Raw genomic sequence first — 27,243 nt, forward strand, 5'->3', positions numbered from 1 at the left:
AACCTCCACTAGACTGGGAATTTTGTATGCTGCTGCAAGTAAAACATTTGGCCGTTTTTCCCCTTTCACACCTGCACCAAGTGTGGATGGATTGCGCACTGCGAGAGAGAGAGAATTATATTGCGTGTGCGCTTTGTGCAATCCTTGAAATGCTTCTTTTTTAAATTTAAAATACGAAAACCCAAGCTCGAAAGGGCAGAATTAATTCTTTCTTTCGCCGGAGGGAGTTGAAATTAAAGTTTCCCTAACGGATGTATGAACCCCCAACTCCCTCGGATAGAAGAAAAAAGAAACGGATAGAAGGAATACTAGGTATCGTGTTTTGTCCGTTGCGGCTAGATATAGAACCCACCGCGTCGCGGCAACCGGATGCGTGCCAGCGTTAAGGCAAACTTCCGCTTGCGCTGCGTGTAGAATATTGCGCGTAGCCGGTGGCCTTTTTTGCGCGCGTTCTTGTTTGTGAGCACCACACGTGGCAGGCATGAAGTGTGTTGCAGTTGGAACAGGAAAAGTTTCTATCATACCGGTGCTGATGATGATGATGATGGTGCAATGTTGAATGTGATTTAATATTAATCGCTTGCTTGCATTGCACTCTGAGCGGCTGGGATGACTTTGCGTCTGGATTTTACAACTTCAAGCTGTCAGAAGAACTCAGATCTGGGGCCAAATCTGAGCGGAACTTTTAAAAGAAGGTTTAAGGTAAAGAAATGAAGCTGTGCTATAAAAGAGCACATTATGAATTTAATATTCAATTCCACAAAAGAATCAAATTAGTTTGTAGAATCAAAAAAATGTTCCACCCCATATCAAAGCACGTATATTAAAGGCATTAAAACTTATCATACATCTATAAAGCGTAATGTGTATTCATATGTTTACAATGCAATTACCATCTAAAGCTTTAAAAACACACACAAAATGGGTTGAATTTTAAACATTTTTCGTTCTGGCCACTAATTTTTTACACTGCTTTTTTTGCAATCATTTGCTCTTGATGTTGTTGTGTGCCTGTGTTGATCAACAGTTTAGAGCGGTAACACACCTGCCTAATGCCCACACGCCGCTACCACCCACCCAGCACCACCACCGAATGTGGTGTGCAGTGATTGTGAAGGTTCGGTTATGATTGGGAGGCATTTATTTATTCACTCAGCGCCCACGACCACTACCCCGAAACGGACAGTGTGGTGGGACCGTTGGTAGGCTACCACCATAAACAGTGGAAAAAGTGGCTGTGGCAGCATTAAGTGTGCATTTTAGATTTCCTTCTCGCAGGCAAGTGTGCCTGTGGGCTTAACGGGAGTGAACCAAATGGGTGAAGAAAATAAAAGGAAAACAACTCAACAACTCCTGAACCATGACGCACACGACAGTGGTTTTTATCTGATTCTTTGGGGTCCTATTCCGTCCTGGGGACGAATATACTTCGGTTGCATAAATAGGGCCTAGGTCGTGCCATGACGAGATGTTGATACCTTTAGTCCTATGGACCGATAATCCCACGGCACGAACGAAGAAGCGCGCCTTTCGTGTGTGATTGCCAATTTTAATTAGCACGCGCCGGCGGGACACTGGGCTTGTTTCCCCCTTGTGTGTTACATATGCCACGAGCAACAGCAGCAGCTCTCCCGAAGCGACGCCCTTGTTACTCTCACCTCCAAAAAGGTGATCTAAACCAGTGTTTAACTGATGCAAATTACCACCACTCAAAAGCAATCAGCTGAAGAGGATTTGGCTTTTGGCGGGCTGCGGCCGCTCCAGTCTTAGGCAATCGAATTGTGAAGGATCGATCGGCGAACAGAGTAGGAGGAAGGCATGTTTGATGTGTAGGAATGGCTTTCCGTTCCGTTTGAATGGGTGCGAAATGCTGGTGTGGTGCTTATTTGTTTGCACTAACGAGCACACCTGACGACGAACCTCGGGGTGGTGTCTCGGGTTACATCGCAGTGCTCTCCTCCTTCATCCTGTGCGCCCCTCTGGTTTGCGCCCTCCAGAGCTTCGAGAAACGTTGTTTGGTGTGGTTTTAGATTACGCGAAGGTGCTGTGTTCCAGCACACCGGTTGTGCGGGGTGGGGAGTACTATACCTAACAGCAAAACTAACATGCCCGATCGATAATCTTCGATAAGCTCTCACCCACCACGGCGCTCCCCCGTTCTTCATTTCGTGTTATCCACACACATGCACGGTTCGGTTCAGTTTGTTCTTTTGCTTTTGCACAGCACACTGCGTAATGCAACAAGCCGCCGCCATGTTACAGGTGTGGCCTCTTGGAGAGTCGCGTAAGCGCGCACCACTCTTGTCAATCTCGCAAGGTCATTCAAGGCTGCAGTAGATGTTGTTGCTGTTGTTGTTGTTGCTACTGATACGCGGCCACACGCCACCGCCGCTTGTAAAGGGTTTTATTTTTAATTCTATTTGTTTGGATCAGTACTGCTGGGCTTGTGTGTGGCTGCAAGAGCCCCTTTTTGCTTACTCACCCGCTTGTATGGGGGAGGGCACGTTATCTGTAAGCTTATCAGCGCGATTACCCGGTGACAACGACAATGACGGTCGTCACAGTCACGTAATGATGATCATACCGCATACCGCTCGGCCATTGTGTGTGTGCCATGTCTGTCCGATTGGCATAACTACTCCGTCCATCGTGAACGCAGCGCACGTCTGGAGCAAATGGCGCAGTTAGCTGTGGGGACGGACACAGTTTGCGATATCGCCCATAAACACGGTCGATTTACTGGTCATCAAGAAAGGGGTAATGTGTGCAGTATTCTGTCATTTAAAAGGAATAATACATAACACGGAAAATGAAAGAAATATGTAAGATCATTGGATTGGCAGAAAAGTGTGACAATTTGAATGAATAGTCGCAGAAGTAATGTTTTGCAACTGCAAATGCAATCTTTAAACACATTTCATGTTTCAAAAATTTACGTTTTTGTTTCTGTACGTGAATCTGTCTAATTTTCAAGGTTAATCTTAACTACAAAGTTGTGCCTTAAAAGTATCTCAGTAGATCTCCAGATGAGAGGGTGTACAAGCTAGAAGTGCTCATTCAAAGACTGCACACTTTACCATGCAAGCATTTTCTGGATGTTGGCTTGAATGTCAGCAGTTATGATACCAACAAACTGCTGATAAGGTTCTTCCAATTCGCTACAGACTTTTAGTTCGTAAATCTTTCAGTTAGAATGTCCTTACATCTGATGGATAAAGATATCTTTATTTTGCGACATTTTTACCTTAGTTGTCATGTTGTAAGAATTCGAAGATCATTGATGCCTTGATAAACCAGATAAGCCATAAGCCATAAATTCGTTCCAAATTATCACCACCAGGGAGAATAAGAACATTAGTTCTTCTTCTTCAATTTGGCGTAACATCCTACGCGGACATACCGGCCTATACAGGCTTTCGAGGGTTAATTCATTACCACACAGATGGACAGTCAAGTCAATCCTTGCTACGGGGGATGGTCTATTCTAGGCTTGTACCCATGACGGTCAAGTTATTGAGTCGTACGAGTTTGGTAAAAATTGAGTATAAGTTTGGCGAAACATTACATCAATAGTGTAGTCATGTGGAGGTTGTTTGATAGTTATCTAGGACATTGTTTGTATCCCAACAATTGAGACCTTAACGCTAATACCGCTTAAAACCAATGTTTCGTGAATATCTGTCCTATGATAATTGTATTTTTAAGTGCAACAATTTTGAGGTATCGGTTCATTTAGAACTTGTTTACTTAAGTTTAGAGCAAAGTCAAGAGTGAAAGTTAGACGGATGAATTATTGAAGTTTCTGATGTGATGCTTATTTTATCCTGGGACTAATTAATGTTTGTTATTTATACAAAGTTTGATAAATGCTAAGTATGGTTGAGTCGCAGACATCGACTATGTATTATCACAACAACACCTTGTTTGATGAAGGTTGTTAGCAGAATTGTCTCTTATTTGGCATGTAGACAACGTGATAAAACATGTCTCCCTAGGAAAATCATACTTTTAGTTTGAAATAGAAATAACGAGGTACTTCCATCAGATGCTCTATCAATTCTTGCTAAACAACATCTTAGGTACTTGTGAGAAACATTGACCTTGACCTGCAAAAGCTACCTCCCGGGTTCGAGAAATAATTTCCTGCCAAGGCACCATCACAATGCATTATTAAAGAATCCCCCTACGTATACAGTGCCGCCCAATGTCCTTTCAGCAGGAGATCTACTTACCCCCGATACACACGCTATTGATGAAATCCAATTAAAACGAAACTCTTTTCCGCAAAGAAGATGGTCAGGCAAGATCTGAATCTTTGGCGCGGCACTGCTGCTGCTGGTGCCTCCCAGCAAGTGGTGCGATCCTGTACCTTCTTCTTCGTTACATTAGGATACCAAAGAAGCTCCAGCTCTTAAGCGCACCAACTTCTTCCTCTCGGTCCTCTGTTCCCAGCCTGATAAAAATCAAGTTACGGTACACGCCACGCCCGGGGGGCGTCGTCGCTAGTTGCATCAGACCACACTTGCCCCGAATGCAGGCAGTATGTTCGGAAACGCTCAATGGTAAGAGCATGCTTCACCGTTCACTGTAGTGTCCTCGGCAGTGTCCTGGTCCTATCTACATCGACCATTTCTCGGTCCCTTGGGTCGTGTTGGAGCTGCTCTTGGGCGCACATGGGGGAGGGAATGGTGAGTGAGCAAGGTAGTAAAACACACACACAATATGCAATTTTCTTAGCGTTAGTCTTGGTGTGTGTGTGGCATAATGGAGCAATGGTCCCTTCGCTAGACATGGACGTTGCTAAAACTCCTTAAAATAACTCATCTACTCGCTCACTCTTTCACGCTCATCCTCTCCCTACCTTTTCAGTCGCTGGCTCATTCCGGTCATGAAGGTGACTGTTTTGAGTGAAAATCTCATTAGCGTGGTTGTGTGCTAATAACCCCAACGGTGTGTCACCTCATGCCCCCTGCAGCTCTACGCTACGCTGCGTCCTTCTTAGCCCTGCTGGCCTCGCGAAATGGATTGTTGTTTTGTTGTACTATTTTTTTTTTGCTAGTTTGCTATTCCTGATCACCCAAGAAGGAAACCCTCTCTCTTTCACTCACTCTGTGATGCAATCGGTTGAACTGAAGCGGAAACAAAAGAGGTCTTCTTTTTTAATGCGAAAAGAACTACCAGATGGAGAAGGGGGAGGTTCTGTTTTAGTCGGGATTAAATGACCCGCACAACCCTTTGGTATGCTTGCGCCGGTTGGAGGAAAAAAACGTGGCGTGTTGTACAAGGATTTGAAACGTGAGCAATTCTTCGTCGTGTTGATTTCTCCATTCCCCTATTTCTTCTGAGGCTTATGGTTTATGCGCTGCTACCTACCACCAGCAAACAACTGTGGCAATGATTAAGGTTCGGAAGAGTCTTGGGTATAGCGCTTCTTCCTGATCCTTGTTCCAGTTTCTGTTTGTTATAAAAAAAAAACATAAATCCATCTCAGAATAGTTGCATTTCCGGACACGTCCACTCCCTTAAGCCCGGAAGTAACAATGACAACGATTGAACTATTTTTTAACGTGCTTCTTCCACTGTTTTACGACCCTTGGGGATGGATCACAGATAAAAGAGTGGGGTAAGACGTACGTAATACAAACGAGGTGCTACACCATAAAATCAACGATTTTTTTTTTTAGTTTCGTTTGATTGTAAAAACAGAATCTTTTGATGGCAAAATAACAACACCCCTCGAATGATTCGTTTCTGGGCCGCGGCTCAATGCTGTGGGGTAGTAGTACCAATCGATATGCTCGATAGCGCGCGACACAAGCCACATTGACTGTGGATTTTCTTTCACAGAATCGCAACGGAAACTATTTTTCCTACGCTCTTAACAATAACAGCTAACAGCAACCAAACCAACCAGCAGAATAAAAACTCGCTTATAATAGTGTGTCAACGGAATAATCGAGTAGTCCCTCTAGCGCGAGCAGGTTTGCAAAGCTCGGTGGGAAACAGAGGGGAAAAGAACAGAAGACCGTGGCACATTTTACGTCGATGGAAACACATCCCCTTGCGCAAAGAAGAGGAGGAGAGAGGGGTGGTGTTGGTGGAATCGATCGCATGTAAATGTAATATTTTCACGACTCATCGACCGGGCGCCTGGTATAAACCGGGTGTGTTTGTAGTATGGCAGTTAGTGTGATGTTCGATGGCGCGTTTTTGTTAGTGTTTGTGGCAACGATGGTAGAATTGTGGAAGATTAGTTTTGTAGTGTTAGTGTCCAAGCCAATTGGAACGCAATGTTTTAAATAGTAAAAAGCTTTATTTTTATGTTAACTGTATTGATTTGCAAATTCTGTAAGTAATACCTCATTTTTTAAACACATTTCAATTAACGAAATTATGTCTTGTTTATTGATGATGTGCAGGTATATACGATATACGCTATTAATGCGGACCGGAGGTTTGTAGTCTAATTACAACAAATTTTTGTTTAACATTGTTTGAAGTGGTAGATTTTAGTCTCTAAATTCTTCTTATTTGGTACACAAACTATCACCAAGCAGGTGATGGTCGCTTCAACTGTTTGAGTCTCACCTCTGATTGTGACAATATAGCTCGTGACGTTGACAAGAATGTGTCATGACTATGTCAGTGACATTTTGAAGCACTGATCACATTATAACAAAAGTCATGACAGAGTGACTGGCCAAGTAATGGTCGCAAAAATGTCTCCAAGCACACCAATCGAATTGAGTATCACCTCTGATCATCACAATTGAGTGAAGTGAGCTTGGCTTTCAGTGACTTATTGTTATCATAGCAGGATAGTCAGGCACGGTCTACCCATGACGGGCATGTTGTTAAGTCGTTCGAGTCGACGACTGTAGCACCAGACCGGCCCAGCCTCTAAATTAGTTCATGGTATTTTTGATGACCATAATTTGGTAAATAGGAGCTATACTTGGCAGATTTATCAACGTCATTTGGTGTCTTGTAATTTTTGCCTATCAATTCGGTTTTATATAATGTCAAATAAAAAATACGTTTTAAAGCAGTTGCATAATTTGGGGCGTCTGTTTTCATGAGCTAAGTGGTTTTGTAACCCATCCACCTGTACTCCTCCATTTCTGTTACGTTATTACGTTACGATTCGATCAAACACGATCAGTTTTCAATTTCGAATCGTCTGTACCTTAATGTACATTAAATATAAAATTGAATATACTATTGAACTGAAGCGTTTTAGGTGTAAAAATTGATATTATTTAGCAGTTTAGCAGTTAAATTCTAATGTACACGACCTATGTACAATAATGTTGGCCTTGTAACCTTGTATCAACTTAAGTCCTTTGCCGTTGAATTATTTCTAAACTAGCATGTTTAATGTCGTTGGATGATCCAGCTTCATAAGGAATATTGTGATCGCAGATTGTCTGCCACACGCAGAGTACATCAACGAGCGCATTATTTCGAACGCCTTTTCCAGATGATTCAACGCACCAACAGCTGTTAAATCGTTTTTGAAGATCTCTGAAGTAGGGCGTCATTTTTCAAACATTACTCAGGAAGGCAAGAATAGACGAGCGCGAGAAATACACAGTCCTTCATACAGCTGATGTCACTTTTTGTGCGATTTAAACACAAACGTTAAATAAACATCAGACAATCGCTACGGGATGATGATGCGCTTGTGGTTTCTCCATAATTATTGTGTCGGGATCCTTTGTTCTTTGCTAAACCAAATGTCTGCGGTGCAAGTAAACGATGGCGAAGATGTTTATATATACACACACACTTACATATCCCCGTGTGGTGCGTGTGCTGTGAAGCTTTTAGTTATAACCATTTTGCTGCAAACCGAACTCCTTCGTGTCTCTTGTCACTCACATCCTTTTCATTACACCTGACTGAAATGCTCATACGAAGAGACACACACACTCACCCTTTAATATTAAGATGCGTGTATGACCCAAAGTTGCCACTGAAAGGGTAGAGCGTGGAGTTTTTAAGGTTCGTTTCGCTCGCTTTACTCGTAATAACCTACGACTGTTTGTGTGTGCGCGTCCCACGACACCCCCCTGCTCCACTTCAAAGTGGCCATATCTCAGGGCACGTAAATACCTGGAGTTTTGTGTATATGGCAAGTGAAACGAACCAGGTGTGGTCTCCAATGTTTACACGACAGCAGCTTCTTGGTGATGTTTGTACTACATTAACAAGATTCATCTTTTGTGCACCTATCTACCCTTCCTACCTACCTGCCGGCCGAAGATGATGGTGCTCCTTCCGAGAGATGGGAAAACTGTTGGAAAATCTTACCTTTCCCACCAACCAGTCAGTACCTTCTCTCGGTGGTGGTGCTTCAAGACATTGTGATGGCTTTGTAGTGTGAAGTTGGTGGACTGTAAATCACTATAAAGCTATAGAAATGTAGTATTTAACATGAACTTTGAAATTTATTAATTATTGTTTTGAAAATTCAAGATTTTTCTTCGACAAAAGGAGCTTGGTTACGTTTGATAAGCCGCTTGGCGAATTTAATTGTGTATTATGCTATCTAGTTATAACTTTAAGTTCTTTTTGCAATAACTTGTCCATTTTTTCATGTAATTGATTTGTGTACATTTCAGTTGTAGTTGACAGATGCTGCAAAACAACTGCCAACTGTCATCCTGTGTGTTTATATGAGCTGGTTGCCAAAGCATTTGTTGAAAATCATCTTGATGATGATATTGAACTACATTTTAGCACGAAAATTACACTTTTTTTTGTAAAAAAAATTGTTCCAGTTTTAAGAACTGATCCATCTCAGTAAATGAACCATTTTTTCTAGCTAAAAATAAGTCAATATATTTTTTAAAAACAATATGAACTTTAAAAGCCTGCACACAAATTCTTGAAGGCAATTACATCAAAACGGTTTCCCCAACCCCTCACAACTAATTGGTGCACAAATTTTCCACTATTCTCGTTACATCATTTGAGTAGATTAATTAAAACGGCAACGGTTGCGAGGAGCCGGCGCCGAGGACACAGACCGTCCTCCCAGCTAGTAAAACGCGGGAGCAAAAATAGCACCGGAGATGAAGTGTCTCTGTAGTGTGTCTCGGCATCTAAACATCATAAATTTAGAACGTTGAACTGCTGCTGCTGCTGCTACTGCTACTAGCGGGGTGGTGCATCCGTACGGTCACACTTAAAAAGAAAAGGGTCCCGCCAGCAGTGTGTGTGTACGATCGTATTTCATTTTCGCTTCCCCATTTCTCTCTATATGGGCCGCATGGGGGGATGGTGTCTTTCCAACTGGGGCCTACCATCATCCATTCAACACACCTGCACCTGGGACGTGGAGACTCTATTTGCGAACCAGCGAGATGCTATCCCGTCCTTTTAAATGGATAATTCTGGGCAAAAGCTACATTTGTTGTTTGAGTTTAGGTTTCAGTTTGGGAGAAAAACGTTTCACAAGAGTGAGAGTGATAGGAGAAGGGGTAGAGAGATAGATGACATGTAACGCGCAGATCAATCATTCGCAGAATGTTATCCGACATTGTTGAGCCACACCATCGGTCGGCGTCTGTGTCTATCCTTCTGCTGTATCCTTTCAGCTGTTGCCGCATACACCCAACAACTGCTTCTCGTGAGAGGATGGTTTTCGCAATCCGTGGCGTACCTTGAGGGGATAAAGGAAATATTGGTGAACCCTTTTCGCAATGTTCGGTATGTGCGTTTACTTGCTTGCTGCCGTCGTGTGTGCACGGTCTGCTGCTGCTCCCTTTTGGTTGGTGCTTGGGTTCCGAGAAAAGATCAAAATAATTCACCAAATTCTTGCATTTGCACAATCATTTTGTTTTTCGGGGCCTCATTGTTGTGAGCTTCAAATTCAATGTTCGCAATTATATTGTTCCCTTTTAACATGATTTCAAGAGATCTCATAGATTTGAGCAATAACAAGCGAACACTTGGCAGAATCAATGGTGGTAGGTATCATCAATAACGTACAAAAGCGTTATGTTCGTGACTTTGTATAAAATAAATTCTGAAAAGGTGACGGTGACTATGACTCTGACCGTGACCTTTAACATTCGATTCTGATAATAAATGTTTCATATCGTTAACTTTGTCGTCCGGGAAGCGGTATCATTGGGATGGCGATACCTGAAAGGGGGCTGCCCTTTGATAACTGGAATCAAGCTGTTTCCAGACAAGAATATCGGGGTGGTTTGATACCACAACGCGAATGGTAATGAAATGTTTACTTACGACGAGAAAGGAGAAGAAAAGAGGCACAAAGACACACAGAAATGGTTTAATATTTATTTTGCCGTATGAGAAAAAAGCGTATGATAACAGGGCAATGTTGGTTTTAAAAATCGGAGGCTTCATATGTCTGATTTCTGGTAAGGACTAAGTCAACAGGGTTCTTCCCTGCGAAATGTTGCTTTAAAATTGTCTGTTAGGAAGTCAAGTTATTTGTTTTAATTTAATCAAATGTCTATATTTGATTATTTTTATTTAAAGAACTTCTTCTTCTTCTTCTTTTGGCTAAACAACCGTTGTCGGTCAAGGCCTGCCTCTGTACCACTTTCTTGTGGATTTGGGCTTTCAGTGACTTATTGATTCCTCCCATAGCAAGATAGTCAGTCCTACGTATGGCAACTTAAAGAACTATTGCCAGTAAAATATAGTATATTAGTGTATTAAAATAAAAAGATAAATTAAAATTATTATTAAAAATATGAATTATTGCCGTTTTGTGTAATCCAGCCATTGATGGGCTCGTGCGCTCTTTCTGACCATTCAATGTACTTTATATGTCATTCCGGCCATTTTAGCGGCGCGCTCAATTAATTTAATTAATAAACCGGCTTTACACAGGATGAAGCTAATCCGATTTACCTATTAAAGCTTCTTTGACCCAATAAAACAATAGCGAAAAGTCCCGGGCATCAAAACGGGCATGTAAAATGCTCTGATGCCCTACCAGTTGCACCGTTTTCCCTCCATTTACTGACAATTGTTTAGCAAATTGAGCATTAAAATTTGAGTTGCATGTGACATAATGTGCCGTTTCAATATGTTTTTCAACACACAACTGTATTTATTTATCAACATTCATCAACATCAACTCGATAATGAGTGGCTCGAGTCAGATTTAATTTTAACCTTTGGTATGTTAGTAGACAGGGAAGTCTTCTATGCCCAGTTAGTAGACAGAGGTTATTAAATCATTTCCACCTTTCGGGGCGCAGTGATGTTTGTTATGCTTCCGGCAGCGCACTTTACACCTTCGCAAATTCCTACTCACATGCTGTTTTTGAAAAAAAAAAACATTAAGTTTGTGAGAAGAGAGCGTAGCACGGTCTGAACACGGAGTGTGGTGTGTAGTAAGCCGAAGGCACGGCAGCAAAAGAGAGAGAGAGAGAGCAGTAAAATTATTTATTTTTATATTTAGTCTTCCGGGAGAATTCAACCCGTCCCAAATGCTGCTGCCTGCCTCTTCAACGGGAAAGAAAGAAGATGGTCGTTGCATACAAAACCATCGTCGCGTACAAGCGGGCGCGCACACACTCTCTTCAGACGTTCTCTCGATCCACTGTGTCCTGTGTCTAAAATTATAAAACCCACACTCAATATCCAATCCCCACCGTGTGTCCCTTTCTCTTCTGACACACAACACACAAACCATGTACTGCAACACAATTTTCAGCTCCCTGCGCTGGTAAGGGAATCTTTCACTTCGAGGGGGATAGCACACGTTCGAGATGCGGAAATGAGCGTTTTATCTTCTTGTTTCATGTCTTGTTTTCAACCTCGGCACACACATGTGTGTGTATGTGTTTGTGTAGGTGGTTGATGAGTTACATCCTTTTCGTCTCTCTGGTCGTATTTTTGCATCGCTATTTGTTTGGTGCATTGCAATGTGCAACCACCAACCAACCAACCAACCACCCCTCAAAAGGAAACGAGAGGGGAGCGCACGGGAAGGTGTTATTACGAGGGTGCAGAAACACGCTCCCCATCACAAGTTCAGCATCTTTTTTCAATATCATGGTCATGACCCAGCACCACCGAGCAACAACGGACCGGCGATGACACGGCCCGAGCGAGAGCGAAAGAGAGAGTGAGGTTTGAAATTTGTAACTGAATCACTATCCACGCCTTTACCCCATGGATAATGTCATCGTTTTTTGGTCGACTTGAGGTGAAGTGTGTGATGGACAGAAAACTAGACAGTCATCGCCATGTTTGGGGTGCGCGAGGGCCTTCGAGGAGGGGCCCTAACATCATAAATTAAATGATGGGCTGCACGGTGTTGACGGGACGTGGATTAAACGATGGACGCTGCCATGATTACCGTGGGATACGATAAGAGAAAATTAGCTATTTGAAGGTTGGTGGTGGTGGTGTCTGCTGGCGCGCTGTAAAACGTTCGCTTTTGATGGAAGGAAAGTATGCAAATTTGTAAGAAGAGAAGTTGCGATTTTTGCACGCCTGGACACGCGCTTTGATAACGAGTTTTAGTGGACTGATTTAATATTTATGGCACGTGTAGTCAATTATGGAGGTTTGTAAAAGATCGTCCAGACGGTGAAATTGATTCTTGTTGCTCGTTTTTTAGTGTCGCTAACGTTAAATAAGCTTTGGGTTTACTTTGTAAGGGTCAGCCACGTCATTTTTTCAGTTAAACCTGAGGGAAATAATTGTATGTGCCGATAAAGCAACCGTTACGCAAAAGAAAATTATACACGTAATGTGATCTACCAAACAATTTGGCTCGATTTATGGCTTGTAAACTCAATCGTTGGGTGCTTTTTTTCCTCCTCCTAATGCTCATTGTTCCCTCAATCTATCAATCAATCAGCGAAAGAGAAATCGTAATATTCATATCGGTGTCGGCGGCAACCAATAGAGAGACAATCAAAGACCGAACCCCCGGCAGTGGTAGCGCTCATCGCATAGATCGAATCTTTTCTTCGCTTCACCGTTCGAGCACATCTACACCCGATTATTAGCTAACCTCGGCGAACTGCAATCAACTGCCATACTTGGCCGCCTTCTCCCCCCCACCCCCAATCATTAGATATCGATCTTTGCAATGAAAATGAATTTCTTGGTTTGCGGGGTTGTTTGGAAGTTTTACTTTCGAGCGCCCGGGGGAGAAAAGTTCGATGAACGCGCAATGATACACGTTGCGCACTTGCTCCCTTGCGTACTCACCGAACTCCTCGCCTTTCTCCCTCTTTGGGGGAGGGATTCATGAAAGAGCGACAGATGAAGAAGGGGAATGATCGACCGGAAAGGGGAACATACAGAAAGACAAGAAAAGATTAGCACAAACGCAAATGCGTGTCCCGCCGTCGTCCTCGGGTCGCTCATCTCCCTTATTTTTACGGGGCGTATAGTAGAGCGCAACATCGATCATCACATTGCTATGGGGGTGGTATTTCGAAGCCGTTTGCTTTTGCCGCCTTTCTTCCTGTCGCCGAGAAAGTATCGACGGAAATAAGCATAACACTTTTATGACTGGCGGCGCGGGTTGGTTATTAGAATTTCGCTGGAATTGTAGGAGAGTTTGCTGAACTTGATACTTCCCTGTTTTCGTCTATCTATTTTCATATCAAGGAAATGGAATGGTTAGAAATGGTTAGAAGTGCGCAATTTTATGCATCAAAATCTGAAGAAACACATTATGATTTTGTTGACACATTTTGCATCCCCAGTTGACAATTTACGAAGATTTGGGCCACGATTTTCTTCTGATGAGTGCCTCATAAGCAAAGGAATAGTGGGTAGATGATGGATTTTTGTTTTCTAGTTAATATCTCCCGGTTATAGAAGCACCTCTTCACCTTGAGATGTACGTCAGAAAAAAAATGGCTCCCAAAGTTCTTCCTATTTAGGAACTAATGCCAAAACATTGATTGCCGCCATCATGGTTCTGAACTGATCATGACTCCATACTGATCTTGGCTGGAATGCTGAACTCATGCTCGACTTCCGAACTAATCCTGAACCAGTAGAGGCACTGGAATTGATACAGAACCCATATCGAGCTTGGAACTGGTCCTGGAACTGAAACTGATCCCGAATCCGAATACAGGCCCTGAAGTTGATATAGAACCTATACGGAAATGGAAACTGATCACCACCCTAAAAAGGCCCTAGAATTGATCCCGAATCCATGTCGGGCTTGGAATAGATCCTAAATCAATATCATTCCTGGAAACAATTCGTAAGACCGGGGTACATTGTCCGTACTCGCTAGTGTAATTTCGATTTTCACTAGCGCATCTGGCGGCGGCTGGTGGAAGCATTTTGTTGAACAATTTGGAGCCGCTTCAGAAAATATGTTATTTTTCCATATTTTTTTTAGTTAAACTACACTGGAAAAGTTCTGTTAAAGGTAGATTCTCATGTTCTGGATGCATTTCAGCCATTTTCGCATCAAAAAATGGTACTTTAATTACTTAAATTTTAAAAAAATTACTTAAATTTGAGATCTGGCACGACCATTCCCTCGATGATCAAAAAAAGCTTCCACCGGTAACCGCCAGATGCGCTAGTGAAAATCGAAATTACACTAGCGAGTACGGACAGTATCCTCCGGCCTTTATCCCATACCGGTCCTAAAATTGAATTTGAAGCATGAGTGGAATTGATTCCTAACCGCTCCTGGAACTCGGAGTTTCCTTTTTATTCCTTCCGGACTCTTCTATTTTGCCTACTCAGGGTCTTACTAAGAAGATCTTGTCAGTTTGTCCCCTCATAGTCTAATGGGTAGTGTGCGAATGCGAAATTGAGATGACTTAACATTCCAAAGGAACGGAAGAAGAATCAACAAAACAGTTTGAATTCCACCTATCTTTGACCGTCTTTTGTCTGGGCTTTACTTGCGAACAAAACAATCTAAAAAAAGTCAATGTGCAGAAAGAAATGAAACAAGGGAGTGACCAAAACTTGATGGAATCGGTTTCATCATGGCTCGCTCAGGTCTTTTGTGGACATAGCGAGTGGCTATCTATGATATAGATTGGTGTGTACCTCAAATAGATATTCAAAGTCCTTGGGGCTCGTATTGGGGGCTATATCATAACGAGTATTAAACCCATCAAGGTCATGCTGTCTTATCGTACAGTTAAACGATTGCATCACAGGACCATGGGACCTAACCCTCTTCCACCCAACGAATCGAATCAGCTCCATGCTGTAAAGAATCTTCTCACTCGTAGAAGACACACGCTCACTTCACTCCACATCTCAAGAGCACAAACACAAATCTCCACGAAACTGTCAGCTCCAGTTTCGGTCCCATTTTGCTGACACTTCTGCCCTGGCACAACAATGCCGGCCTACTACTGACAGTGCACAGGTTTTGACTGCGTGTGGGGGGGAGGGGGTATGTGGCGCCGAAACAAAAGACAAAATCAAACGCAACACAACAACGCGCGCGCTCTTGGGAGGAAGGAAGCGCAAAACTACTACAAACCAGCTGTTGTTGTTACGCTGGTGGGAGAGAGAGAGTGGCCGGTATCGCCAACGCATCCATCGCCAGCGAAAGTGTATGTTCAAATGTCAGATAGAGCAGAGAGGGGAGGTGTGGGGTAGTGGATAGGAGGACCACTTTCGCCTACCAACCCCATCTTCCGCGTGGTGCTGACGGAAAATTCACTCCCCAAAGCACTTTTCAGATGGCAGATCGCGGTCAGCATATCGTTGCGTCGTGTTTGGGATGGGCATAACCGTCCGAACCACCTACCCCACACAGCGAGGTTTGTTTGTTGTGTTGTGCTGTTGGCATTACGGTATTGTTTTCCGTGCAACAACTATTACTCTGTTGCGAGCTTTTGTTGTTGTTCATGTCGGTGTTGCTGTTGTGTTTTTCGTTGTTTTTGTGTGTAAATCGTGTTTGGTCTGTTTTCCTTGGGGCTGTGAGTGACGACGCACGACGTGCTGTAAAGGAAGGATCTACAACACTTGGAATATACTGTCTTCTGTACTTGCGCCGTTGCGCTTGCCGTGCTGTTACGTGTCGTCCTTCTGTTATACGCGTGTGTGTGTGTTTTTATCCTACGAAGCGGAAATGAAACGTTTGTTGTAAGACGTGGTGTACCTGCTCTGTAGCCTGCTGTGTCCCACACGTAACATGGACGTAGTTGGTTGAATCAACAGTCATGAAGAGATATATAGCAACATAATATAGCAAATGAACACACAAAACTGTAACCAACCTTTAAGTGCTCACTCTGTGATGTTAGAGACGCTTTAATAACAACCTTTGGAAGAAAATGGATTTTTCTCTATCAAAACAGCCACTGTGTGCCTTCTGCCTTCCAACTAAACGTCCCCAGCAAGCGCATTTACCCCGCCCGAACACCCTTTATGCCCCTGCTCGGTGTATAATGGAGCTGAAATTTAATTATCGTAATAAATAGATATACTGCCCATATTCTCGATTATGATGTCGTTGTGTGTGTGTGTGTATTTCGCAAAAAAAAGGAAGCAAAAATCCCAACCACAAATGGGATTTAGCAGCAGGGCGGACACAGACACACATATCATCCATTTGCGGCCGTGGTGAGACAAAAATAGACACCAAAGTGGCCAAGGGACGGCGGCCGAGGGTCGGTGGTCCACCCCTGGAGTAGAGCTTCATTCGGTCCAGGACCGTTTATATGGCATGGCAGTGGACAGAAGCGCAAACCAACCAAGTGGCAAAAGGAAAATAGTTTCATGACATGACCGTATGCCCGATAGGTGGGGAGAGACACGTTTGCTCTGTTTACTCCTTTGGGTCTTTTTGTGTCCGTTTTTATAGCTTTGTGTGGTGCAAAATTGAGAGAAGGAAATTGTTGTTATAAAAATAAAATGAATAATATGTGAGACTACGCTAACACTGCTGTTACGAACATCTATTTTATTGATTAAATGTAAAACGCTTAGCATTAAATTAGTAGAAGAATGCTTCGCCTTTAATTATGAACGGTTACGGCTCATCTCTTGATAAGGCTTCATCTCAGCATTCAGCATGACATGATATGCTTTTTGTAGATCATTTTGTAAAACATCTCGTCTTTCCCACGCATTGGAACCATTTGCTCTTTGCTTCTCACGCCATATAACACATTTCAAGGTTTGTCTATCTCTCTTGGGGCACCACAATTAGCTGTTTTTGAGCTGGAGTTGGAAGAAATGGCAAAACAATAAGACAGCAAAAGACATCAGTCCCTTTTTAATGTGTGTGTGCCCCCCGGAGATACACAAAACACGACGACGATGGAGCTTGCCAGAAGGAAACGGGGTTGTTTTGCCTCATGTTAGAAGGCTTAAAGGTCGTTCAACCTGTGCGTGCGCCTGCCTTAATAATATTAGGGCAGAGGGCGTACAAGATTGCACGCGTGTGTATGTATCCACACATTATTATCAGTTTTTTTTCCTGTGAACAACGCTGATTACTTTCACTGGGTGGGTGGGTGGGTTGGCGAGAAAAGCTTTTCTTCCACACCAAAAGTAGCGTAACGGGCGTGAGAGCCCTTATGCGCTCACCACGAGCAACGCTTGGCGCATTATTCTCACTGTGTCGCCTTGGGGAATGTTTAACATATATAAGAACTAGTATCTAACAGTTATTTTTTTCTTCTCTTTACCATCTTCCTCTCTTTAGGCAAAGATTGCTGTACTGGTGGGCGAACGCAAGGGTCAGGAATCCCTCAAATCCGACCTGATCCGGCGCATCAAGATGCTGGAGTACGCACTGAAGCAGGAGCGCGCCAAGTTTCATCGACTAAAGTACGGCGTCGACCCACCGATGAACGATATCAAACCGCCAACCGATGAGCCGGGCATTGGAACAGAAGTAGCTCCCGGTACGTTGTGTAAACGAACGCCACCTGTTACTCATTTAAAGACGCGCAATTAATAATCCTTTTTTGTGTCTTTCTGTGTTTGCAGATCCGGAGGTACCGTACAGTTCCGTGTCGAACATTACCTGGCGGCAGGGCCGGCTGCTGCTGCGCCAGTATCTGCAGGAGATTGGCTACACCGACACAATCCTGGACATACGCTCGAACCGGGTGCGGTCGCTGCTGGGGCTGAACAACAACAGCGAGCAGGAGGAGAATGTCAATCCGAACGTGAACGGCGGTACGGAATCGAACAAGCGTGCCAGCGAGTCGCAAGGTAAGGGTGGTGGTATGCTTGCATGCTTGTGGTACGCCTGTGACGCGCCATGCTTACGCCAATAGGAATGATGAACGCGGAAACTAATCGGTCTTTCCCCCGTAGGACGCCGAACTCCGGCCAAAAAACCATCCTCCGTCACGGAAGCGATGATACTCGACTCGGAGGCGGCGGTCATCGCGAACTTCGAGTTTCTGGCCCGGGAGGATGTGGAGATGTCGGACGACGACGACGTGTCGGACGAGATCGATGTGGTTGGGGACAGCGAGGACACGGACATGAAAACGACCAAACGGAAAGCCAAAGGAAGCACTTTGAATGACGGTGAGTAGCGTGAGAAGCTGAATATCGCGTTTTTTTCTAGTTAAGTTTCTCTGGAAGACGTCGTCGTCGTACCTTTCGACACTCGCAGGGCACAATCGTGCGCTGTGGATATTATTATCCTTTTTTTTTTTAATTTTTGGCTCCCCGTTCCCTAGAGTGTCTAGTGATAGTTGTACTAAATTTTATTCTCTTTAATCTTTTTCCCCATGGGACAACCTCTTCTGGTGGTAATGTTACCGTACGAACGATCGAAATTTACGTTCGTTTTGGCGTACCTCTCGCTCTACTGCTTTGGCATTTGAACGCTTTTGACGCTTTACCTACCGATGCGAATCTCAGATATGGATGCGGAGGCGGATGAAGTAATCAATGAGTTAAATCCATTAACAGAAGGTGAGGATGTTATTATGGCGCAGGACAAAGGTAGCATTAGCGAGGTGGACGTCGCCGGAGATGATCTTTATGGCGGTGAGTGAAGAGTCCGTTTCTTGCTGCGTATGGGAAGTGCTGAGCAAAAGTGATGCTTTATATACTTCAGTCAACCAACCCTCTCTACATGTGGTGCGGACGTTGTTTTGTTTTGGTTTTTTTTTATAATCATGGCTTTATCTACGAAACAAAAATCAATTTTCATTCATTTGTGTTGTTCCGTTTCAAGTGTTTTCTTATATCATCGGTCACGCTTATGCTTTCTTTTCGATTTTCGGATCTCATTACTTTCATTTACGTGTGCTTCAATTATCTTCCTGTACAACAACCACCACAGAAGGCAATGGGCAATCAGCATTACTCATTTGCGCGGTCACCGACGACATATTGATCATCTTCTGCGATTGTCACAACAGCAACATAAAATATCAGGAATCACATAGATCAATTGCATGTAGACGGAAGCTCGCACGAAATGCTCTCACTAACCTCTCTTGCCCACGCCCATTTACTTTTGCTACAGGATACAATAAAACGGGCATGCCGCGCCATCCGACGATACCGGGCATCGGCAACGACGAGGAGGTCGACTCGTCGCTCGGCGAGCTGGCCCAGCTGACGGTGAACAACGAGACGGAGTCCGGGTACGACGTGTCCAACTCGAAGGAGCCATACCGCAAAACGTGGAACGCCAAGTACACGCTCCGCTCGCACTTTGACGGCGTGCGGGCGCTCGCGTTCCACCCGCAGGAACCGGTCCTGATCACTGCCTCCGAGGACCACACGCTCAAGCTGTGGAATCTGCAGAAAACGGTGCCAGCGAAAAAGTCTGCTAGTCTCGACGTGGAGCCCCTGTACACGTTCCGCTCGCACAGCGGCCCGGTGCTGTGTCTGGCCATGTCCGCCACCGGCGAACAGTGCTACTCGGGCGGGCTGGACGGTGCGATCAACTGCTGGAATCTGCCGAGCTCGAACATCGACCCGTACGACAGCTACGATCCGGAGGTGATGCGCTGCACGATCGACGGCCACACGGACGCGGTCTGGGGGCTGGCGGTGAACCACGCGAAGAACACGCTCGTCTCCTGCTCGGCCGACGGGACGGTGAAGCTGTGGTCACCGTCGGGCAAGATACCGACCAACAGCACCACCTTCACGTCGGAAACGGAGGGCGTCCCGACGTCGGTCGACTTCGTGAAGGACCAGATCGACCGCATCGTGGTCGCGTACAGCAGCACGCACTGCATCATCTACGACACGGAGACGGGCAAGCAGGTGGTGAAGCTCGAGGCGAGCCAGGAGATGACCGGCAATCTCGGCAAGCACATCAACAAGGTGATCAGCCACCCGACGCTGCCGGTTACGATTACCGCGCACGAGGACCGGCACATCCGGTTCTGGGACAATGGGACCGGCTCGCTGGTGCACTCGATGGTGGCCCACCTGGACGCGGTCACCAGCCTGGCGATCGATGCGCACGGGCTGTACCTGCTGTCCGGCTCGCACGACTGCTCGATCCGGCTGTGGCACATGGACAACAAAACGTGCGTGCAGGAGATCACGGCGCATCGGAAAAAGTTCGACGAAAGCATACTGGACGTCGCCTTTCATCCGTCGAAACCGTTCATTGCCAGTGCTGGCGCTGACGCCATAGCGAAGGTGTTCGTTTAATATCTCCCCTGCACACTCACCTGGGGACCAGCACCACCACCACCACCACCCGGACGCGTATTGTCGTCGTCGTCGTCATTGTGAGCAAAGCCAGAGGCGCGTGTGCGGCGGTGGTATTATTAGAGCCTGGGGGAGCGTTCAAAGGAGGGGGATGGGCAAATCCGTAAGACTAGCGCGCGCCCGTGCGGTCGCTTTATGTGTGTGCGTGTATGTTTAGTTTTTAAAATCATACTTCTGATATAGTTATATACACAGTACTAAAAAAATGTTTGTTTTATCCCAAATTAGACAACGGACGAGCGAAAAACACATACAGACAGGCACACACACACATACACACATACATATATACACATTTACAACACTAACTGCTAACAACGGTGTGGACAAACGGTAAAAGTAGAGAAGGTTCTACGCTACGTTGTTAAATAGTATCGAAAAGTCGAAACAAACTATTACAGCTAATCAAATACGAGCAGAAGTAACAGACGAACAGTTAGATAATGTTATGAGTGTACGTGTGTGTGCGTGCGTGTATGTTTGTATAACGCTTGTGGCACGTAAATTGATAAGAGAGATGCGCACGTTAAATCCTACTCTATATACGCCTTGAGAGGCGCACTAAAAGCGTTTTGTATCGAACGAATGACGCGGAAAGGATGATAGACGAGTAATTCTAGTAACGATACATTTAGCAATTTCATACTCACAAACACACAGACAGACAGCAGACGCAGTCCCGATCCCGACATGCAAGTATGAATTTGTTTGGGCGGGGTTTGCGAGTATTACGTGAATTTTTTGTTTTCGGGAAATCAGTCATGGAATGACATGCGTGAGGGGGATGCATAATTAGCAAAAGTTGCACTTGCTGCATCCGCTTGGTGTGAGATTATTTCCTATTTTCTCATAACTTTTATGATTTTCGACCTTGGAATGTGTAAATAACACAATAGTCTTTCGTGTGTTTTTTTTCTCTGTGTAACTTTGCATTTCAAAAACCCCCTAAACAAACAAAAAATGTGGGCAAATGCTGGCAAATGTAACTCGTGTAAAGACGCCTTTTATTTTACCCTTGCTTGGACTGTGTCCAGCTAATCACTGTTGCAAATGGACTAATTTGGCCTGCAAAACACAACCGTGTGTGTAAATGGTTTATTTTTTAAAAATCATTTCAAAATGATCACTTATCACCGCACCCCAAATCATCAGTACTATGATAATTAAGCTGCTCATCGTGACGATGGTTAATTATCTCACTGTCCCCCTTTTTTTGACGTTTGTTTTAATGAAACGAAGCTGAAAACGGTTCAGAACAATGTGCGCAACCCATTCTCATTTTAGTTGATTGTGCTGCTTTTCCTACTTCCGATCAGACCGATGTAGTTGCAATAATTCAAACAAAAAAATATATGCACACACACACACACACACACACACACACACACACACACACACATTCACACACATCTCACACTTCCTCCTTACTCTCTCATACAAGCGAAAATTAGAATAAACAAACAGTAAATAGTAAAAAAAATACGCAAACGAATCAGAATTTGGTGGGGATGGATGATGGTGGTAAAACATTACATGCACCTCGACATAATTTACCCGGCATACCGGCATACCACGAGAACGAGAATATACGAGTGTGCGGGTATTGACAGGAAGCACTTACGGGAAAGCTGCGAAACGAGGTGTAGTAGTGGGTTGGTAGTGGAAAGAGTACAACAGTGGACAAATGACAACACTGCTCGATCGAGGTTCGGTTCAAGGATCGGTTGATCGTATAAAGGGGGGGGGGGGGGGGGGGGGGGGTGGATCATTGAGATACAACCTGATGCAAGCACTATTACATTTTCTTATAAAATGAGGAAAACAGAGGGTAAAGCTTAGGTAGTTCACACTCACCCCCACAAACACACACACCCATACATACAGATAACAACATGCTGTTTGATTTGATATTTCGTTTTACTGCGTATGCGCATGTATGCACCTGTGCATGTAAGAGGGGTAACAAATGGGGGGAAGGAAAGCTCCCAAGGAAAGCTATAGAGTGGCACGTTTGCAAGCTAACAATAGCTTGGTTATGAAGACGCGCCCTCCTTGCACGCAAGGGCGGATAAAAGTCGTCCTCATAACTCATAGAAAATATTAAATCTTACCCCCCGAATTTTAAGGCGCGCGCCGTAAACAATGGTATCGAATATGTGTTAGAGCAAATACAAGCAAAAAGGATCATATTTAGTAGCCCTGTTGTGTGCTGTGGATCGTAGAGGCCGGATGGTGGTAGACAGCATCGTCTGTGCGGCACTACTTACAACTTACGCCAGTGCTGCACCACCACCACCACGCACCACGCTCTGGATGCTAATAGTAAATTGCACTATAATACACCCAAAAAGGAGTTCAAGGAGGCAAAGAGCTAAGGCAAAAGCGGAAAACAGCAGCAAACAGACACGATTATACTATATATGATAAGAGTTAGGAATGCGGAATGGTGGGATACTGAACGATGGGAGTGCATAGTGTGCAACAGCAATCAGCAGACGAGGAGAGCACGAGATCGGTACGTGTGTGTGTGTGTGTGTGTGTGTGTGTGTGTGTGTGTGTGTGTGTGTGTGTGTGTGTGTGTGTGTGGTGTGATTGTGACTGAAAGAAATAGAAAGAAGCAGCGGTGGGAAGAGGCAGTAATAGAAGCAAGGAAGTAAGTAGAACGAAACAACAAATTATAATAACCCACACACACACACACACACGCACGCACACGTTGCGCGCATTATGATATGATATGGGAAATTGTATTTATTTTACTCAAACTCTCTCCCCAACTCTCCCAACACCACCACTCTCCGCAAAATGCAAAGAAAAAACGCGAAAATATGTTGTTAAAGATTTTGATTTATTAATAAAGTGTAGAGTAATTATGATTTCACATCGATCGTTCGTTATTTGTTTGCCTTTTTTTATGTTTTTTAGTAGTATTGATGTTTTGATTTTGGTTTTACGTTTTTTCGCCCCTTTTTTTCTATTAAATTCTTATGTTTTTTTCGGTTTTACTTACAGCCGGCTATACATCCGACGGCCGTTGCTAATTCGAAATGTACGTGGAGAACAATACTCTATCAACGCTGGCCGTTGAAATGCGCGTTTCGCGTACAGATGGAAGATGGAAATGCGCACTTTAAGTTTGAGAACACACAGGGATACTTAGGAAGCCATAATCTGGGAGTTATCTAACGAGTCCGGCAAGAGCGTTACAGTTTTGCTGTACAATAAATTCTAAACCTCGTGTGTGTGTGTCGTAGTGGTAGCAGCTTCTTCACGTAGCTTAACGGGGAACCGGAAAAGCAACGCACTCTCCACAACGCTAATCTGCGAAAAGCACCACAGCAAGAATTTAAGGAAGAGGAGTATAGCGCGCACAACACACTATTAATAGCAATACAAATTTTATATAAACGCGTAAACTAAAGGAACAGTGAGAGAGCTAGAGAGTGGAGCAAAGCAGAGCAGATAATTGAAGCTGAAAATGAGCTGAAATTATTAATCATAAAAAACACCTTACAGACAGCATCTTAATCACCCCCGGCGGCGGCATGCTCGTGCTGCAAACGAGGCGATGCAGTTAGAGTTGATCTAATTTTGAATGGACAAATATAAAACAAGTATGTAACTTTCTGTTCAATATGCAACACTGGCCAAAAACCTATGGTTTCCATTGTTAAAGTAACACAGTACAGTAACAATATGCGACAAAGCGCAAATATAACTTAAGAGAGAGAGAGGAGCTTACATTTACGACGACGCCAGTTTATAGGGCAATACAACTGCAAATTCTGTTTTTTTCTTTCTTCTATTTTTTTTGTTCATGCCAATGGAAAAGCGAATGCTGCCTCTTCCTTTTTCGGAGTTTCCTTTGAATTTTTTTTTTAACTTAATCCCAAGCGAAACGCACGCAACCCGTATGATAATGGAGATTCTTCTCGCCAGGCTTCCGGTTCCCCGCCTGACTCTCTGTGCGTGTTTGTAGATACTGAACCAAAAAAAAATGAACAAAAATGAAGAAGCCACATGACAGGAAACATAACACATTAAAACCGAAGCGAAAAGTGGATAGAAAGAAGGAAAACAAACAACAAAAAAAACCCTTAAACGTAGCAACTCGTACTCGAAATGTAGCATTTCATGCGTAGCGTAATAGTAATATAATAGTAATGGAAACAACATGGAAAATGAAACAAAAAAAACACATGAAAAACGTTACACAAGTATTGTGCAGTAAACACTCAAACACAATAATAAGCAAAAGAAAGAAGTAAAAAATGGACAACAAACTAGAAAGTTTCTTTTTTTTGTATCCGTTTTTTTCTAGTGTGTTGTTACACGTAAAGAGGTGAAATGAAAAGCAATAGAACTTTAAAGCCATGTTTCTTTTAACTGTTAACGTTTCTTGTTTTGTTTTTCTTCTAATTTTTAAAGCACTCTCCACTGCTAGCAGAAGCAGCAATTGCGAATTAATAAAAACAGTTTTATTTCCAATTACCACTCTACTTAAACGATACACACTTGCGCAAAACTGCATAGAAGTAAAGTTGAGCAGACAACAAGAAAACAAAAGCAAGCAAAGCAACTGGCTAATGCATCACAAGCGCATGGCAAAATAATACACACACGCGCGACCACTCTCTAACCCAAAAAAAAAACAACAAAAAACAGTCGTTAATGATAATAAGTAGTTATAAAACCTTTGATATGAATAAAATTCAATGCATCGCTGAATTGTAGTTTATTTTAATAGAATATACAAGTAAAAAGTAAAAAGGACAAAAGAAGTAAACAAGGCAGGATGAGAAGAAGCGAAGACGAACAAAAAGGGAAATAACAAACAAGCAAGGAAAATAGAATGAAATAAAACTTGGAAAGAAGCCGAAAAGAAGAAACGCAACAAACGTTTCGAAAAGAAGCAAAACAGACACAGCTGAACAGAAAAAAATAACAAACGGACCATGAATAATGTGGCAATACCGGTCTCGCGAATGGTAAATAATCCTTATAAATCATAAAAAAATGAAACCCTTGGGGTAAACCGGAAACTAACAAAGAAAGAAAGAGAGAAACCAAACAATAGGGAGGTGAAGGAAGCAAAACTCATTTGAAAATAAGCAAAATACACTCACTATCACTATTCGAAGTGCGCAATGTTTAACGATGCAAATATAGCCACCATTCGTACCATTTAGAACCGTTCATACTCACCTCAACTCACTATAGCCATCCAATAGAGACACGTACATTCACACACACACACACACACACACCATGCAAAACATACAAAACATACCATATATGGCATTACACACTATGATAGGCAATATGCGCGCAAACAATTTAGGCAATATGCACGCGCGCGCCCGACAAAGCTAATAGTAAGTGTCCTGCAAAGCACGGACCCTTTTTTTCTGGAAGTTAGCTAGCTAGTAGCACTGAAAAGCAGAAGAGAAGAGGAGAGAAGCGGGGAAGTAAAATAAAGAAAATGAAACAAGAAAACAGAGAGAGAGAAAATAACCCGAAAAGGACAAATACGAATAATAAAAAATAAAACAAAATAAAACAAAAAAAAGTATAGCAAATACACGCTAACGTTCTCGAATGTGTTAGTTGCTGTGTAAAATCGCTTTGAAAAAGAATTTAAAAGAAAACGGGAAGAAAAGGCACACACACACACACACACACACTGGTTGCCTGGCCGTTTCATTGCCAGCTACCTACCGCGAGATGTCCTTTTTGCCTGATGACGATGATAATGATAACGTTGATGAAACTGGCGGGGGACGAACTATTACTACTAATACTACTACTACTATTACTACTACTAGTACTAACTACTAAACACACACATAAACACACAACAGTACCGAAGAAAAAGAAAGAAACAAAAACTGGATCATATTGTGTTTTACCTTGTAATATATTGTATTTAAATGAAAACATGTACTAATAATTGAACAATGATGATAAACGTATAAAAAAAGAGCAAGAAAACACTCATAAAACACAAAAACACAACAAAGTAGAGAACAAATAGAATTTAATCTTAAACGCGATTAACAAAGAAACACGAACGGGGAAAGAACAAACAAAAGTTGGAAAGTGTGAAACAAAAGTGAACAATTGAACGTGATGATGATGATGTCACACTCAAGTCAATGGGTGGGACTTTAAAACGAGAATGAGAATGGAGAAAAGAAAGCGAAGAAAAAGGAAACATGCAATAAAGCGCCGGAAACGACAGAATAATCACGTAGCAAACGAGAGAAGAAAGAAGAAAAACACAAACGATTACAAAAGAAGCAGGCCAGACCGCATTTAAATAAGCGTAAATGATTTGAACAAATGCAAGAAACAACTATGAAACAGGAAAGGTAAAACAAATAGAAGGGGAGAAAACTAAACCGAGATGTCCACGGTGTCCGAAACAGAGACAAAGAAGAAAGAAGAAAGTAAAGAACGTAAGACGAGTAAATCTCGTTTGAAAACACGTTTGTTTGAAATCTAATAAGAAAAGTGCAGGAAACAGAAAGCGCAGGAACACGACAGGATGACAGGACAACAGTAGCAGCAACACCAGCAGGGGAG

The 27,243-nt window shown here is 43.3% G+C and overlaps 1 protein-coding gene across 7 annotated transcripts in view; it reads left to right on the forward strand.

The window, feature by feature from the left end:
* Nucleotides 1–23,539, forward strand: part of LOC120959772 (striatin-3) — a 30,415-nt gene extending 6,876 nt beyond the window's left edge. For 5 of the 7 annotated variants that reach the window (XM_049609052.1, XM_040383413.2, XM_049609054.1 and 2 more), the window contains 5 exons: nt 17,660–17,861; nt 17,947–18,174; nt 18,280–18,498; nt 18,838–18,966; nt 19,451–23,539. In XM_049609052.1, the coding sequence (XP_049465009.1) occupies nt 17,660–17,861; nt 17,947–18,174; nt 18,280–18,498; nt 18,838–18,966; nt 19,451–20,598 (1,926 nt within the window). In that variant the 3' untranslated portion in view covers nt 20,599–23,539. The remainder of the gene's footprint in view (nt 1–17,659; nt 17,862–17,946; nt 18,175–18,279; nt 18,499–18,837; nt 18,967–19,450) is intronic. The other 2 variants (XM_040383414.2, XM_040383415.2) reach the window with 2 other exon arrangements.
* The last annotated feature ends 3,704 nt before the right edge of the window (nt 23,540–27,243 follow it).

This window comes from Anopheles coluzzii, chromosome 3 (assembly GCF_943734685.1).
Source record: "Anopheles coluzzii chromosome 3, AcolN3, whole genome shotgun sequence".
Lineage (NCBI taxonomy): Eukaryota > Metazoa > Arthropoda > Insecta > Diptera > Culicidae > Anopheles > Anopheles coluzzii.